This window comes from Oryx dammah, unplaced genomic scaffold (genome assembly GCF_014754425.2).
Source record: "Oryx dammah isolate SB20612 unplaced genomic scaffold, SCBI_Odam_1.1 HiC_scaffold_14, whole genome shotgun sequence".
Lineage (NCBI taxonomy): Eukaryota > Metazoa > Chordata > Mammalia > Artiodactyla > Bovidae > Oryx > Oryx dammah.
Genome location: NW_024070198.1, coordinates 32,956,790 through 32,972,442, shown reverse-complemented (window position 1 = coordinate 32,972,442; position 15,653 = coordinate 32,956,790). Strand labels below are relative to the sequence as shown.

At 44.0% G+C, this 15,653-nt stretch overlaps 1 protein-coding gene across 5 annotated transcripts in view; it reads left to right on the top strand.

Moving 5' to 3' along the window:
• Nucleotides 1-15,653, top strand: part of LOC120873904 (nebulin related anchoring protein) — a 75,518-nt gene that overhangs the window by 20,844 nt on the left and 39,021 nt on the right. For all 5 annotated transcript variants that reach the window (XM_040255022.1, XM_040255023.1, XM_040255020.1 and 2 more), the window contains 7 exons: nucleotides 1,417-1,521; nucleotides 6,079-6,177; nucleotides 7,729-7,833; nucleotides 10,217-10,324; nucleotides 10,590-10,691; nucleotides 12,614-12,811; nucleotides 13,406-13,510. In XM_040255022.1, coding sequence (XP_040110956.1) covers nucleotides 1,417-1,521; nucleotides 6,079-6,177; nucleotides 7,729-7,833; nucleotides 10,217-10,324; nucleotides 10,590-10,691; nucleotides 12,614-12,811; nucleotides 13,406-13,510 — 822 coding nt within the window. The remainder of the gene's footprint in view (nucleotides 1-1,416; nucleotides 1,522-6,078; nucleotides 6,178-7,728; nucleotides 7,834-10,216; nucleotides 10,325-10,589; nucleotides 10,692-12,613; nucleotides 12,812-13,405; nucleotides 13,511-15,653) is intronic.

Here is a 15,653-nt window from a genome sequence, read left to right as displayed (position 1 = left end):
ATACAACCAACGCTAGGTAAAAAAATCCTTGAAAAATTTCAAAAGCTTCCATGTATTAATCTCAGCTTTCTCTGCTTTGAAGAGTACTTAGATCTATTGTAATTGATCCAGTGTAACAAAAACTTTCAGTTTCTGAGAGATAAAGAGAAATGGATGAGCGTGATTCTCATTTGAAATGCTTCAGATTTCCAAAGCGTTTGTGATTTATTTGAAATTGGTTGGTTGGTTGACTGATTTATTCATTCGTTCCACCTTAGTGTTCATTGTAGATTTCCTGTGTCCAGGCACTGCTCAAGACAGTGGGATAACAGGGTAGCTCAGGTCCCTCTTTTTGCTAAAGCATGTGATCTATTAATCTCTGGCTTTGTCCTTTAAGTTTCAGTTCAGTTCAGTTCGGTTGCTCAGTTGTGTCCAACTCTTTGCGACCCCATGAACCACAGCACGCCAGGCCTCCCTGTCCATCACCAACTCCCGGAGTTCACTCAAACTCATGTCCATCGAGTCGGTGATGCCATCCAGACATCTCATCCTCTGTCGTCCCCTTCTCCTCCTGCCCCCAATCCCTCCCAACTTCAGGGTCTTTCCCAATGAGTCAACTCTTTGCATGAGGTGGCCAAAGTATTGGAGTTTCAACCTCAGCATCAGTCCTTCCAAAGAACACCCAGGACTGATCTCCTTTAGAATGGACTGGTTGGATCTCCTTACAGTCCAAGGGACTCGCAAGAGTCTTCTCCAGCACCAGAGTTCAAAAGCATCAATTCTTTGGCGCTCAGCTTTCTTCCCAGTCCAACTCTCACATCCATACATGACCACTGGAAAAACCACAGCCTTGACTAAATGGACCTTTGCTGGCAAAGTAATATCTCTGCTTTTTAATATGCTGTCTAGGTTGGTCATAACTTTCCTTCATTCAGTTTACACGTTTGCAAATGCCAAATTGTACATCTTGGAAGTAAAGGACACCAAGAAGAAGCTGATCTTGTTATTAAAACATACACATGTGAAATTTCATCTGCCTGAGAAAGTCAATTTGTCCTTTAGAAAAAAATTTCAAGTACTCTGAAGACTCTTGAATTTTCATTTATTTTCTGGGCATTAGCCAAGAAGCTCTTTTATTGTATACTTGTATGCAAATGCTTTTTCTTTAACAAAAAAATCTACAAGGGACTCCATGATTAATAAGAAAGATAAAATAAATGTGCTACAGATGAAGTTAGCTAATTTTGGGTTAATTAAGAAGAAGAATTTAAATTAATTAAAGGCAAAAGTGTGAATGTAATTTAATTTTCCTTGGAGGTGATGAAACTGAATTAATTTTGTTTCTGGTTATTTAAAGAATATTTTTATGACATTCAAACAAGGTCACAAGAAAGTGGGGGCTAATTTCTCTTTCTTGCTCTTTTCTTTATGTTTCAGATCGCCTACAAGGCTGATTATAAACATGATGTTGTGGACTACAACTACCCGGCCACTCTTACCCCTTCCTATCAAACAACAATGAAACTGGTTCCCTTGAAAGATGTGAGTCCTTCCCCAATAGACCTTTATTCCTCATCACTTCCCTCCAATGGCGTGATTCTTAGGCAGCGAGACAGAAAGAAACAGAATACAGCAGTTCCTAGGAGATACAAGGGACTGAGAAAAAGTGACTCTTTTCTAACAGGACGTTCATATATGCATGTCTGGAAACTCTTGGATTTCCAACATAAGACAGAGACAACCCTGGTATCATCTTGGAAATATCTTAAAGTTCCATTTCATCTCTTAGAATTTGGGAACTATATCTGCTGCTAGGCACATTTAAAGTAATTATTTGCTAGCAGTGATGAGGTTTATTTTTTTTTTTTAAGTTTTATGTTTGAGGACCAGAGGAAGTCAACTGAAATAGCTATAAGTTGAGAGGAAATGGCAGCATTGGCTTAATTATTTTCTCCAGGAGCACTTAATTATTTTCCCCAGGAGAAATATGAGTGTAATTTTTAAATTTAATTTTATATAATATTAAATAAAATAATTTAAGATTAAGAAAATAATTTTATTATTTAATATTACAGCAGTGATTTGATTTGGTTTGTCGCCAATGAAATGTGTGTAATTAATTAATTTCACTGTTTTCTAATTACAAGAATTTTACTACATGTTGATTACAGAAAATTTAGAAAATACAGAAACGTACAAGGGAAACAGTAGAAGTTATCTACTGTTTTAAACAGTACATAAGGTGGTTTAGAACTGAGTTGTACAGTTCATGTTTGTCAGTGAGAGTTATCTTCAGTCAATCATTTAGTGTAAGGACGTCCCTGGTGGTCCAGTGTTTAAGACTTCACCTTCCAATGCAAGAGGTGAGGGTTGGATCCCTGGTCAGGATGCTAAGATCCTACATGCCTCAGGGCCGAAAAACCAAAACATAACACAGAAGTATATTGTAACAAATTCAATAAAGAGTTTAAAAAGGGTCCACTTAAAAAAAAATCTTACAAAAATAATTTAGTATCTCATTCAACTTGTGCCCATTGAGTGCTCAGGGCTACTTGCTTTCACATTCTTCTGGAGTCAGCACAGCTCCAGCAGTTGACCTGGTCTGTGCTGTTGGTAGATAGGTCTTTGCAGCTGTTTCCCTTTTGCTCCAAGTAGGAGCAGTATCAAGTTTAGCTGGGCATCTCCAGCATCTAACATAGTTACAGGACAGCAAAGGCCAGTCAATGGCAAATGACAGCTTGATGGATGAAAGGGACTTTTCAAATGTGTGATAAAGCAGAGGATGGGAAGTAGAATATAAACAGGCCCCATTTTGCTTCTCCCTTTCCCAGACAGTTTAGTTGTATTGACTCACTCATTTCACCCTAATGAAATTCAAGTTTAAACTTGGCTACCAAAGCCAGGTTTCTCTTTTTTGGCTGCATACATTATCTGAGAAACTTGAGGAATCAAGAGCATCTCATAAAATCTGAGTGAGTTTTTTCACAGTGGGCTTCTGAGTGAGTTCTTTCTTTGAGTGGGCTTCCATAGTAGCTCAGTCAATAAAGAATATGCCTGCAATGCAGGAGGCCGGGGTTCAATCCCTGGGTCAGGAAGATCCCCTGGAGAAGGAAGTGGCAACCCACTCCAGTATTCTTGCTTGGAAAATCCCATGGACAGAGGAGCCTGGTGGGCTACAGTCCATGGGGTTGCATAGTCAGACATGACTGAGCAACTAACACTTTCACCTTCACAGTAGAATTCTAGAAACAATGCATAGTAACACAAGTGAAATGAGAGAGGGTCCTACAACTCTTATATAGGGTCCTATAACAGCAGTCCTGTTATAACATGTCTTGCTATTACATTTGCCTATATAAGACAGTGGATCAAACCAGGCACCTGAAACAGAGTCAGCTCAACCTGGAGAAGTCTGAGAGATAAATTAAACTAGACTGGATTAGAAATATTAATTGGAAGCAGAGGTAGATTCTGCACTGGCAGCCTATGAGACAGATCCAGGTTGCAGCGGTATTTGATGTGGCCACACAGTGTTAAGAAAAATTGTTTTTGAAACGATATGTAGAAATTGTGAGTTCACATAGGCACTGTGGCCCTAGCTCCTGCATGGCAGCAGCTGGTGGGGACTGAGTGGCCACCTCTTCTATCACCTCTACCTGCTTTACTTTTTTTATTTTCCTGGCTCCTATGTGAAAATTTTTACCGCCCTTAATGTAGGACTTTAGTTTTCAGGAAGTTTGGGAACCCATTTATATTTGTGGCCTCTCTTTCTGTCTGGTAGTCTTAAAGTTGGTCAGGTAGCCCTGAAATTAAATAAACAAGCATGGGCCCTTAATTAGAGAACATTCCTTTCAGATGGATTTTAAAAACACTAGTAGCATTAAAATGAGACTCTACCCTCAGCAAAGGGACCTTTCAGAAAGTAGACTGTAGCATTGACCAAGCATCTGTGATGTTGCAAAGATATAATTAATCATGGAGAGTGTTAATTATGTCCTGCAGAGGAAAGTAATTGTGCTCTGCAACATGCTTAATGCAGAATTATCAGGAAGGAATTTGCCATTAAGAAAAACAGTTTTGTGACATTTTATCATGCATAATTCTGAATTCTATTAGACTCTATTATGAGACGATAATTTTCCCTCTGACTTAGGGCATTAGGAAGCTACTATAGTGTAATCTCATTGATATTTGACATTGAAATGACTTCATATTTCCTATGGGGTCACGCAGAGTCAGACACGACTGAAGCGACTTAGCAGCAGCAGCAGCAGCAGTGTTTCTACATAACCCAGGTCCAAAACTCAGAATGTGCAAAAACTTTTCTCCTTGAATTGTTAACTAAATAGCATGAAGCAATGCTGTCCCCTTTCTCCGAATCCAACAAAAGATTCTGTGGTCTAGGATCTGGAACACTCTGTTCTTCTTAGATCTTGTTCTAGAAGCTAATTTATAAGTCTTTTTTTTGTTTTATTTGTTTTCTAATTTGTCATCATACTACATTTCCTTCTCTAAGCAGAGAGAGCTCTGGTTATAGGGAACCCCTGGCTCACCTGTAAGATAACAGGTAACAGTTCCAAGCACACCAGCATTGGCAAAACCACAGTTATAGTCTGCAGTCTGGGAGCCACTTTGGGAGGCCAACTTCTGGGATTTGAACCCTGGCTCTGATACCAGGGACTTTCCTGGTGGCTCAGACAGTAAAGAATCTTCCTGCAATGCTGGAGACCGGGATTCAACCCCTGGGTGGGGAAGATTCCCTGGAGAAGGGAATAGCTATCCGCTCTAGTATTTTTGCCTGGAGAATTCCATGAACAGAGGAGCCTGGTGGGCTACAGTCCATGGTGTCTCAAAGAGTTGGACATGACTGAGTGACTAACACTCACTTTCTGACACCAGCTGGTGACCTTGAGCAAGTCACTTTAGGGCTCTGTGCCTCAGTTTACATGTTGTGAGGTGGGAATAACAGTGCTCCCCACAGGGTGGTTGCGAAGATTCAATGTGTAAATAAATGTAAAGCACTTGCAGTAGTGATAGGCACATAGTAAGTGCTATTTTTCAGTCGTAATTATTGTTTAGCTCCTGTTGGAACAGGCAAGAATGTAGTCAGTCCAAGGAAGAGATGCCGTCTCAAGCTTTTCACTGGGTCTGTTTCCCCTGGGTCAGTGGGTTTTAAAATACTGAACTGTTTCTCAGCATTTAAAATGGTAAGAATTTATATAATAATATGGATTTCTGGTTTCTTTGGGATAACTGGACTGTCTGGCCACTATGAGTCCCATTTAATCAAGATCACTATCTCCCAGAGCTGAGCAGTAGCTCTTCCCTTTGCCACAGTCCCCACCACTCCTCATTACTCCCCCACAATGAGGCCAAACATTGAGCCAAGACGAGTGCCATCCAGCTAGTGATCTGTGACTCACAGGGTTGAGCTGTCACCCAGGGAGGTGGCAACAGGAGGTGACAGCAAGTGGGTAGGATGACAGAGACATCAGACTCTGGTTTAGACAAACAGGATATAGTAGAAAAGTGCAAGATTGCCCCCTGTGAGGGCACAGCCCCTGCTATGAGATCATGGTCAGAGGGAGTAGGTGGAGTGTGGACAGAGAAGTAAGAGCTAGTGGGATGCTGGAAAGTGGAGTGTGGAGGCCTAAAGAAGCTGCCATACTGTGCAGGATATTGGGTGGGGCCCTGGGCTTTGGGCAACTAAACAGAAGCATGAAGACCATGTGTGAGAAGTTTGATGGTGATCTGACTGCTACTAACAGATCCAGAACCTAGTTGGCTAAAAGGCCTAGCCTGGAGATGGTAGGTTTTAAAATTCCTTTCTCTGATTAGCGATGTGGATGATCACCCTTTCTTCCATTCTCTGGCCATTCAATTGAACTCTTTTGATGAGCCACCTGTTCAGCCACTCACTCTTCAGTGGACTGTTTTTCCATCTTGGAGTGAGCTTGGAGTGTCCGTTGGTCTCCAATTGGAATCTTCGGGTTTTTCTTTGGTCATTTGAGAATCACGGCTCTATAGGGCTGAGGGAGAGGGAGCTAAGGAAATCTTAGAGCAAAGTTCAGGTGACACCTTGTGCCTCTCTGCATCCAGGTCAACTACAGGCAAAGCATCGACAAGCTGAAGTACAGCTCTGTGACCAACACTCCTCAGATTGTTCAAGCCAAAATCAATGCCCAGCAACTGAGTCATGTAAGTGATACCTTCTCCACCTGGCTAGATGTGGGGGACTTGCAGTTGCTTTGCAGTGTTCTGGATATCTGGTTCCCCAAAGATTTGACTTCCACTGATGGTGTCATATGTCCTGTTAAAACCATGAGATGGCTCTTTTTAAAAGTTACTATTTTTAATATTTATTTATGTCTGGCTGCGCTGGGTCTTCCTTGCGCTGTGCGTGCAGCCTTTCTATAGCTGCGGCAGTCAGGGGCTACTCTCTAGCGTGGTGCTTGGGCTTCTCATTGCGGTAGCTTTTCTAGTTTCGGAGCATGGACCCTAGAGTAGTTGTGATGTGCCAGCTTAGTTGCTCCGCAGCATGTGGGATCCTCCAAGACCAGGGATCAAACCCATGTCTGCTGCTTTGACAGGCAGATTCTTAATCACTGGACCCTTAGGAGAGTCCAGAAATCACTCTCTTTGATTTAAACTTTGTTTTATAAAATTTCAAATACATTCAGAAGTAGAAAGGACAGCATAATGAACCCCCAGGCAGCCGTCACTCAGCTTCAATGAATTAACTCGTAGCAAGTCTTGCTTCTGTATGCCCATCCACTGCCCCCTTCCATATTATTTTGAAGGAAATCCTAGGTATTGTATAATTTAATCTACAGATATTTTAGTATGAATCTCTAAAATATAAAAATAATTTTAAACATATTTATACAATTTTGATATATCACACCAAAAAACGAACAAAAATTCTTAACATCACCAATGTCCAGGTGACATTCAGCATTCCAGTTGTCTCAGAGGGTTATTGGTTTTTTTTTTTACAGTTTGTCTGAATCAAGTTCCAGATAAGGTTCACACTTTGTGATTGGTTGATATGTCTTCAAGACTCTTTTCATCTTTAAGTTTTCCTCTTTATCTCTTTTCTTGCAAGTTGTTTGTGGAAGAAACTGAACTGTTTATCTTATAAAGTCTCCCACATCTGAGCTTTGCTGACTGTATCCCAGTGAGGATTGCACATGTGTTCTTCTGGCCTCCAGTGCCTACAAAATAATAGTTAGATCTCTAGGTTTGGTCAGGCTCAGGTTTAATTTGGGGGCAAGACTGCTTCTCATATGATGCCGTGTTCTTCCATCGGGAATCATAAAATGTCTGGTTGGCTGTTTTTGTGTGTGGTTTAAGATGGTCTGTTTCCAATGTGGGCAGACATTTGATAATTACTCTTTGAGTATCTAACTGCACATAGCGAGAGGTTTGGCGTTGCAGGAAGTTTAAAAAAACAAGTTTCATAGCCTCAAGTGCTACCAGCGGGTGAGGTAGCCACAGGGAAGTCTTTTGCAAACTTGTAACTGTGAGCATGCCTTTGAGTTGTTTGACTTTTCATTTGGCATCTTCCGTCTGTTAATGTAAAACATTCATAAAATTACAGGCTTCCTTGTGAAATGCCTTTTCCAGAAATTCCTTTTCGGCTACGGGCCTACAAAAAGAGAGTGAAAAAGAGCGCATTCTCTCCAAAGTTCTCCTTCTGCCATGTCAAAACCGTGTGCTTACCCTGCGGGTTTATTTTAAATCTAACAGGTGAATTACCGTGCTGACTATGAGAAAAACAAGTTGAATTACACGTTGCCCCAGGACGTCCCTCAGCTGGTGAAGGCCAGAACCAATGCAGAATTATTTAGCGAGGTGAGCAAGGAGCATGGGTGAGAACACGGTGGGGGCTATAAACAGATGTGAAAATGAAGCGACGAGAGCGGTCCAGCAAACAGGGCCCAGGCAATCCTCTGTTCATGGAGAGGTTCGTCAGAGGCACCCATCAGGTTATAATTTTGAATGTTGCTGCTCATGTGGCAGTTCATGAGAATAAATTGATCACAGCAATTGAATTCTCAGTGTTCGTGCATGTGTATGGTGTATGGAACACACATACACACACTCATACACACTCATCATCATCACCACCATCATTCTGATGACTCCTAGCTGGTGCTTTGCTGTGTGAATAAAAAGTTTAAGTTTGAAGAAGACAAAACTTAATCACCAGATTCTCCCAGGAGTCACAATGAGGCTATGACTAGGTTTCTTATTCTAAATGGGAATTGTAGGGCAGGAGAAAGGAAAGAGGAACTAACCTGGGAGGTGGTGGTTTAGTTGCTAAGTTGTGTCCCACTCTTGGGACCCCGTGGACTGTAACCCACCAGGCTTCTCTGCCCATGGGATTCTCCAGGCAAGAATACTGGACTGGCTTGCCATGTCCTTCTCCAGGCGATCTTCCCGACCCGGACATCGAACCCAGGTCTCTGGCATTACAGGCAGGTTCTTTACCGTCTGAGCTACCAGGGAAGCCCAGTTAAGAGTTTGGGATTAACATATGCACACTACCATCTATGGGATAGGTGAATAATCAGTTCAGTTCAGTTCAGTCACTCAGTCATGTCCGACTCTTTGCGAACCCATGAACTGTAGCACGCCAGGCCTCCCTGTCCATCACCAACTCCCGGAGTTCACTCAAACTCATGTCCATCGAGTCGGTGATGCCATCCAGCCATCTCATCCTCTGTCGTCCCCTTTTCCCCCTGCCCCAATCCCTCCCAGCATCAGAGTCTTTTCCAGTGAGTCAACTCTTCTCATGAGGTGGCCAAAGTACTGGAGTTTCAGCTTTAGCATCATTCCTTCCAAAGAAATCCCAGGACTGATCTCCCTCAGAATGGACTGGTTGGATCCCCTTGCAGTCCAAGGGACTCTCAAGAGTCTTCTCCAACACCACAGTTCAAAAGCATCAATTCTTTGGTGCTCAGCCTTCTTCCCAGTCCAACTCTCACATCCGTACATGACCACTGGGAAAACCATAGCCTTGACTAGACAGACCTTTGTTGGCAAAGTAATGTCTCTGCTTTTGAATATGCTATCTAGGTTGGTCATAACTTTCCTTCCAAGGAGTAAGCGTCTTTTAATTTCATGGCTGCAATCACCATCTGCAGTGATTTATAGGGACCTACAATATAGCAGGGAAGCCTGATGTGCTGCAGTCCATGGAATCGCAAAGAGTTGGACACGACTGAGTGACTGTACTAAACTGAACTATATAGCACAGGGAACTATACCAAATATCTTGTAATAACCTATAATGTAAAAGAACTGAAAGGGATATATATGTATAATGTTTACGTATATATATCTATCTATACATATATCTGAATCACTTTGCTTTACACTTGAAACTGGCATACTATTAGAAATTATACTTTAATAAAAAATTTAAAATGGGGAAAATAATCTTTTTTGTATGCTTATTCTGTGCTGGACACTGGGATAGGCATTATATATGGAATTACTCATATATATTATATTCATATAACCCCTTGGAGTTATTTATTGCAGAGACACAGTTGGTGGCATGGGCTTTGGTATCAGAGAGCCAGGTGTTACTATCATGGCAACAACAATACCCTGTATCTGTTTGCACTTTATGCACTTAGGGTATCTGTTCTCATGTATACGGTATATTCTTACTGCCACCCTTGTGTTAAGTCACTTCAGCTGTGTTTGACTCTTTGCAACCCTATGGACTGTAGCCCACCAGGCTCCTCTGTCCATGGGATTCTCCAAGCAAGAATACTGGAGTAGGTTGCCATGCCCTTCTCCAGGGGATCTTTCCCACCCAGGAGTCGAACCCACATCTCTTATGTCTCCTGCATTGGCAGGTGGATTCTTTACCACTGGCACCACATGGAAAGCCCCTTAGACAGATATATGATATTATTTTTGCAAATGGTAAACTGAGGACCAAAAAAGTGAAGTAATTTGTCCAAGGTCACATGGTCAGGCAGCAACAGTGCTAGGATGAACCCATGGGTCTTCTCATCGTCCTGTCCCATCATTGCCCCACATGGCTCTACAGTGAGGGAATCAACAGTGTTAATAATTGTTATTATCACTTCGGTAGTAACAGCCAAGATTCTGCTCTGAAAACAGATGAAGGTGCCAACTTTGTAATTTAAAAAACTTCTGTTCAACTTTTGGCAAGACTGGACAGTGATTCCCATTCACCTGTGATTCTGTTTGTCAGGTTAAGTACAGAGAAGGCTGGGAGAAGACAAAGGGGAAAGGATTTGAGATGAAGCTGGATGCCATGTCTCTGCTGGCTGCCAAAGCTTCCGGAGAGCTTGCAAGCAATGTAGGTTTCTCTCATTAACTCAGAAATGCATAAAAAATGGTTCCAGTAAAACATCAGTGGTCTCGCAGAAAAGAATAATGACTGTTAACATTGTAGACATTGCTACGCTTTAATCTTCTACTGGCTTTGAGAAAGACTGGGAGGTGTTTTTTTCAGAATAGTTCCCCTTGCACTTGTCACTTAGATATGGTCCCCCTTGCACTAACCACCGTCCTTCCCATGGCAAAGTTTCTCTCTCACAGTTGACTTTCCTCTATCTCTCCAGATTAAATACAAAGAGGAGTATGAAAAAGCAAAAGGCAAAGTCCTAGGAACTACGGACTCGAGGCTGCTGCACTCCCTTCAAGTTGCCAAGATGAGCAGTGAGGTAAAATCTTTTCCACTCCTCAACCCCCTCACTTAGGGCTGTGTTGCTGTGAAAGGTTTTCCCAGCCTGCTTCACCTGAGACTGTTATTTTTCCACTTCCGCTTGTAATTTCTTTCCTGGCTTATGTGGGAAGTGTTTTCTTCCTTTAGATTGGCAAAGACTACTGTTCTTTCAAAGCAGATGAGAAGTATGTGGTCTCTAAGGGTGACCAGCATCTGCTATTCATGGTACAGGATGATGCAAGGCCACATCTATTCACTCTGAAATGTTCACTAAACAACTGCTCTGCGCAAGATACTGTGTGAGACACCGGGGCTGTAAGAGGAAACAACACATACCTGGTGTCTGTCTAATGGAGTTTAATTATGTTGGGAGCATTAGACAGGAAGCATTCTGTTTATTGAGGTGGTGTCCTGGATGAATCCTCTCGTCCAAACACAAGTGGTGTTCAAGATGTTTGTTTAGCCAACAATTGGGGCATCTAGGTTCCAGCCACGAGAAGGCAATGGCACCCCACTTCAATACTCTTGCCTGGAAACTCCCATGGACGGAGGAGCCTGGTGGGCTGCAGTCCAGGGGGTTGCAAAGAGTCAGACACGACTGAGCGACTTCACTTTCACTTTTCACTTTCATGCATTGGAGAAGGAAATGGCAACCCACTCCAGTGTTCTTGCCTGGAGAATCCCAGGGATGGGGAAGCCTGGTGGGCTGCTGTCTCTGGGGTCGCATAGAGTTGGACATGACTGAAGCGACTTAGCAGCAGCAGCAGGTTCCAGCCACTCAAAATGGCAGTGCTTGTAAACAACTATAGTGGCGGGGGGTTGATCTGGGTACGTATCCCTTAGCAGAAACCTTTGGGAAAGGAGTGGTGTGCCAAAAGGGTCAGACTTGGTTTCCAGTTAAGACTTCCCTGTCAACGCCAAATAGGCAAAAAGGAGGCATGGTCGTCAATTCTGCTTTATGATGGTGAGGCTGGCTTATGCTGCTTTGGTGGTACAGTCAGTTATGATTACCTGGTGAGTCATGGAGGAACCAGGGCTTGAGTAGAAAAAGAGAATTGGCATCTTATAACCATTTTGGATGTGCCCTATGGAACAAGCCCTCTCATGTCCTCAGTCATGAAGCATACAGAGACGCTGAGCATTTGGCTTCAGTCTAGACAGAGAACAAAACTGATTTTGCATACTTGTAGTTGGAGCAGATGGGGTTATAACAGGTGGCCTTGCCCTAAGTCATAATGCAGTCAGTGGCAGTGGCTGAAGAATAGAGAATTAGAGCCTAGAAGTTAAGAACTCTTAACTCAGTCCTAACTTACTCCTAGACTTTTTCTACTGTACCGCACTTCCTCACCATCACACCATCACACCATCATCACACCATCACACCATCATCACCACCATCCATCCGCATTGACCCCCTCGTTGCCAACATTTTTCAGGTGTTTGCTGTATACCATCCCTGCACTAAGTGGGTTTCGGCTCCTGTTTTGTTTACTTTTCACAATAGCCCTCCAAGGAAAATGAGCCTTTAGAGAGGTGATGTGACTTCCCAGAGGCCATCTAGCTGGCAAAGTTCAGATCAGATTTGAACTCAAGCTTGGCTGACCCTGGAGCTCACACTTTGCTATATTTGCCTCTCAAAGCTTCCACAGAAGCCATGGATCGAGTGTTTTCTTCCTAGAGCAGCTGGGTGAAAAGAGTTAGGAGGCATTTCTCGCAGAGTCAAAGTAGTGTGAAACCTCAGTTCCCAGGTGCCACCACCTGGCAGAGCCAGGACTCGGGTCTCACGCTCTGGACAGACAGGTGGCATTGCCCAGAGTGCCAGTTCCTCATGGAAGCCTGGGCTTCTTTGCTGCATTTGTTTTCACATCACTCCCGCCAAGGCAGCCTTCCAGTAATACAGTGTGTTTTGGTGCCTTCAAGGTTGAATACAAGAAAGGCTTTGAAAAGAGTAAGACCCACTTTCACCTGCCCATGGACATGGTCAACATCAGGCATGCTAAGAAGGCCCAAGCTCTGGCCAGTGACCTGGACTACAGGAAAAAACTGCACAGATACACTGTGCTGCCCGAAGATATGAAGACTCTCTGGGCCAAGAAAGCCTACGGGCTCCAGAGCGAGGTGAGCTCTGACTCTTAGCCCGCTCTCCCCATGCAGCTCTTGCAGCTGGATATGGTGACACTTTCAGAGTGATTTAGAACTTATCCATGAGTCTGTTAGGTGACTCCAGACCAGGAAGAACTGCTGGAGATGTGCCAGGCTCAGGGAGGATGGACGGGGAGGTAGAGATAGAGATGGAGTTAGAATCAAGACAGTGGAGACCAGAGGGTGGAGGGTTGGGTCTCAGAGCTATTGTGAAAGTCAAGGTGTGTTGGTAATGGGATGAGCAAAGAGAAAAGCAAGTGCTGAAAGTGGTAACGCTGATAAATGTTGTAAAGTATATCTAGGAAGTACACCAGGTTGGCAGATAAAGTCCTTAGGCAAAAAGTCTGAAAAGCCCTCCTTTTTGGTGAAGGTGGTGGTGTTTCAGAACTAAGGTAGAATTAGCCTTGTCTGCTTACAGGGTGGGTAGTGGCTTCACCCCCGAGCAGAGTTCTGCCTGGCTATAAGATGAAGGGCCGAGAAAACGCAGGAGTGAGCGCTTTCCTAAGTCTCCGTTAACTTCTCCCAGTCCGCATCCATGTGTCTTGATTAAGCTTGGTCTTCCTCTTGCAGCTGCAGTACAAGGCTGACCTGGCATGGATGAAAGGGGTCGGGTGGCTGACCGAGGGCAGTCTCAATTTGGAACACGCCAAGAAGGCCGGACAGCTGGTCAGCGAGGTAACCTGAGCCCAAGCCCCTGGCTTCTCGTCCTTCTCAGTGACCCCAGAGAGCCATCTTTTCCTCTGAATTCTCCTCAACCCCCAGGCTTAGCTTTTGAGTGAGACAGGGGAGTACTTCTTCATTTTGCACGTGTAGCTCACCCTGAACTAGCTTTCTACACCCTTACGCTTCCTGGGAGGTATTTGTAAGAAGCCAACCAATGGGGTCGCAGAGTCGGAATAAGCGACTGGACAACGGTTCTCACCATCTGTGTGCCGTAAACTCACCATAGACTTTAGCAAGTCGTTCAACCTTTCCAATCCTCCTTCTCTCTTATAACAATGAGAAGGTTGGCTAGGATCCTCCCCAAATCCCTGTGGCTCCAAGCCTGTGCTTCTCTTTACTCCGTGTACAGCTGGTGTTGGCAGCAGGCAGAGGAGGACTTTTGAAGGACATTTCATTTGCAAATGTGACTATTTCAGGAACCCCGTTTGAGATCTTCAAAGGGGGTTCTTATTTTGGTGCCAGGAAGGCTGAGTCGGCATTTTTCTTGCATATGGTAATCATAGTGCTGATAACAGCTGCCATTTATAGGCTGATAATAATTATGCAACCAGTGCTGTCGTTCATTGATGACTGTGAGTGTATTACACACCCATGGTTCATTTATCACTCATTTATTACTCCTCTGTGAGTAGACACTAGTATTATTATATTCACATCCCCGTTTACATAGGTGGAAGGTAAGACAGAGTTACATTTCCAGAAGTGGCAGAGCTGGGTCTGTATGTAATGTTTTGGTCCAATGCACCAGCTCTGGATAGTTAAGCAATATTGGATTCCCAAAGCACCTTTTCTAATTTATTCTTATTTATCCACTGCACTCATCCTTCTCTCAGACACAGACACATTCAAGGTTAGGGTGTTTGAATAAGGAAGGTAGAGAGAAGAGAATACCCTTGAGGGTTCCCATCACTTAACTTCTTTGAGACCAATTGAAATCCAAGTGGAACAAGCCGAGCCCCATTTGTCTTGGACAGGGGTGTGGTAAGGGGACCTTCTGCCTTAGGCATGCCTGATCCCATCTCACTCCTGTGCTGAGTCATTGTTAAGCTCCTCCAGGGCCAGGAAGATACCCTTTCCTTTACCTTTTTCATAGCCCTGCTCTGCCCTGGGCAGGGTGGGTTCTTCGCTCCTCACTCAGCACTTCTGATTTGACCAATGCAGAGGTTGGGACACCCAGGGATTTCCAACTGTGGAAAGGCAATGTGATTTCTTTTGATTATGTGGTGAAGGAGTCTTCCCATTGAGCATGCTCTAATGAGAAAGGGAAAGTACAGTCTCTTTGGAATATTTTTGGAGAATTTCTTTTCTTCCTCGTGGGAGGAAGCTCGAAGCTTTCACTATTCCAATCCTTATTTGTGCTTCATTTGGTATCAGCAATCCTCTTGCTGACGGCACTGGGGGCCCTGCTCACCTGTGATCTCCCCACAAGTTTTTGTTCAATAAGCCATTCTCAGCGGCTTCCCTTCCCATCAGCTTTGGCAACTCCAATGGAAAAGCCAGAGGAACTAAACCTCTGGGAAGGACAAGAAGTCCCCGTTGGGGAACAGAATTAGCACGTGTAATTTTTGCCAGTGGCTTTGCGGCTGTGAGATGGGGACATGAGGAAGACAAGCCCTCAGTAATCTGGAACACGGAGAGCTGTGAGGGCAGAACCCACCTGGCCACCTGCCTTCTGGATGTGGCTCCTGGCCTTTCCTGTCACAGTACTTCCTGGAACGTCCTGACAGCACTGTGAATAACAGTGACTGCGAGCACAGTGATCACTTACTCTGCCCAAGGACTCCCCTCGTGGGAAGGGAGGCTTTGAAGCCTCTGCACCACCCGCAGTAAAGCAGCTTCTATTGTTTCCCACATTGTACAGTCCAAGCCTGAGCAGCTCAGGGGATCCAATGATCTGTCCAAGGCCGTGAAACCAGAAAGAGGTTGGAGGAGATTTGGACCTCAGGATTCCTGGCTATCAAGTCCAAGTTCCCTCCACAGAGCTCTCCTATGTCAGATCTAAGTTTACAAAATGGATCCATCCCAGGGCTCACGGTGACACACAGGGTTCACTGAAGGGAAGATTCAAGTCCCCATTCAGCAGAAGCGACTAAAA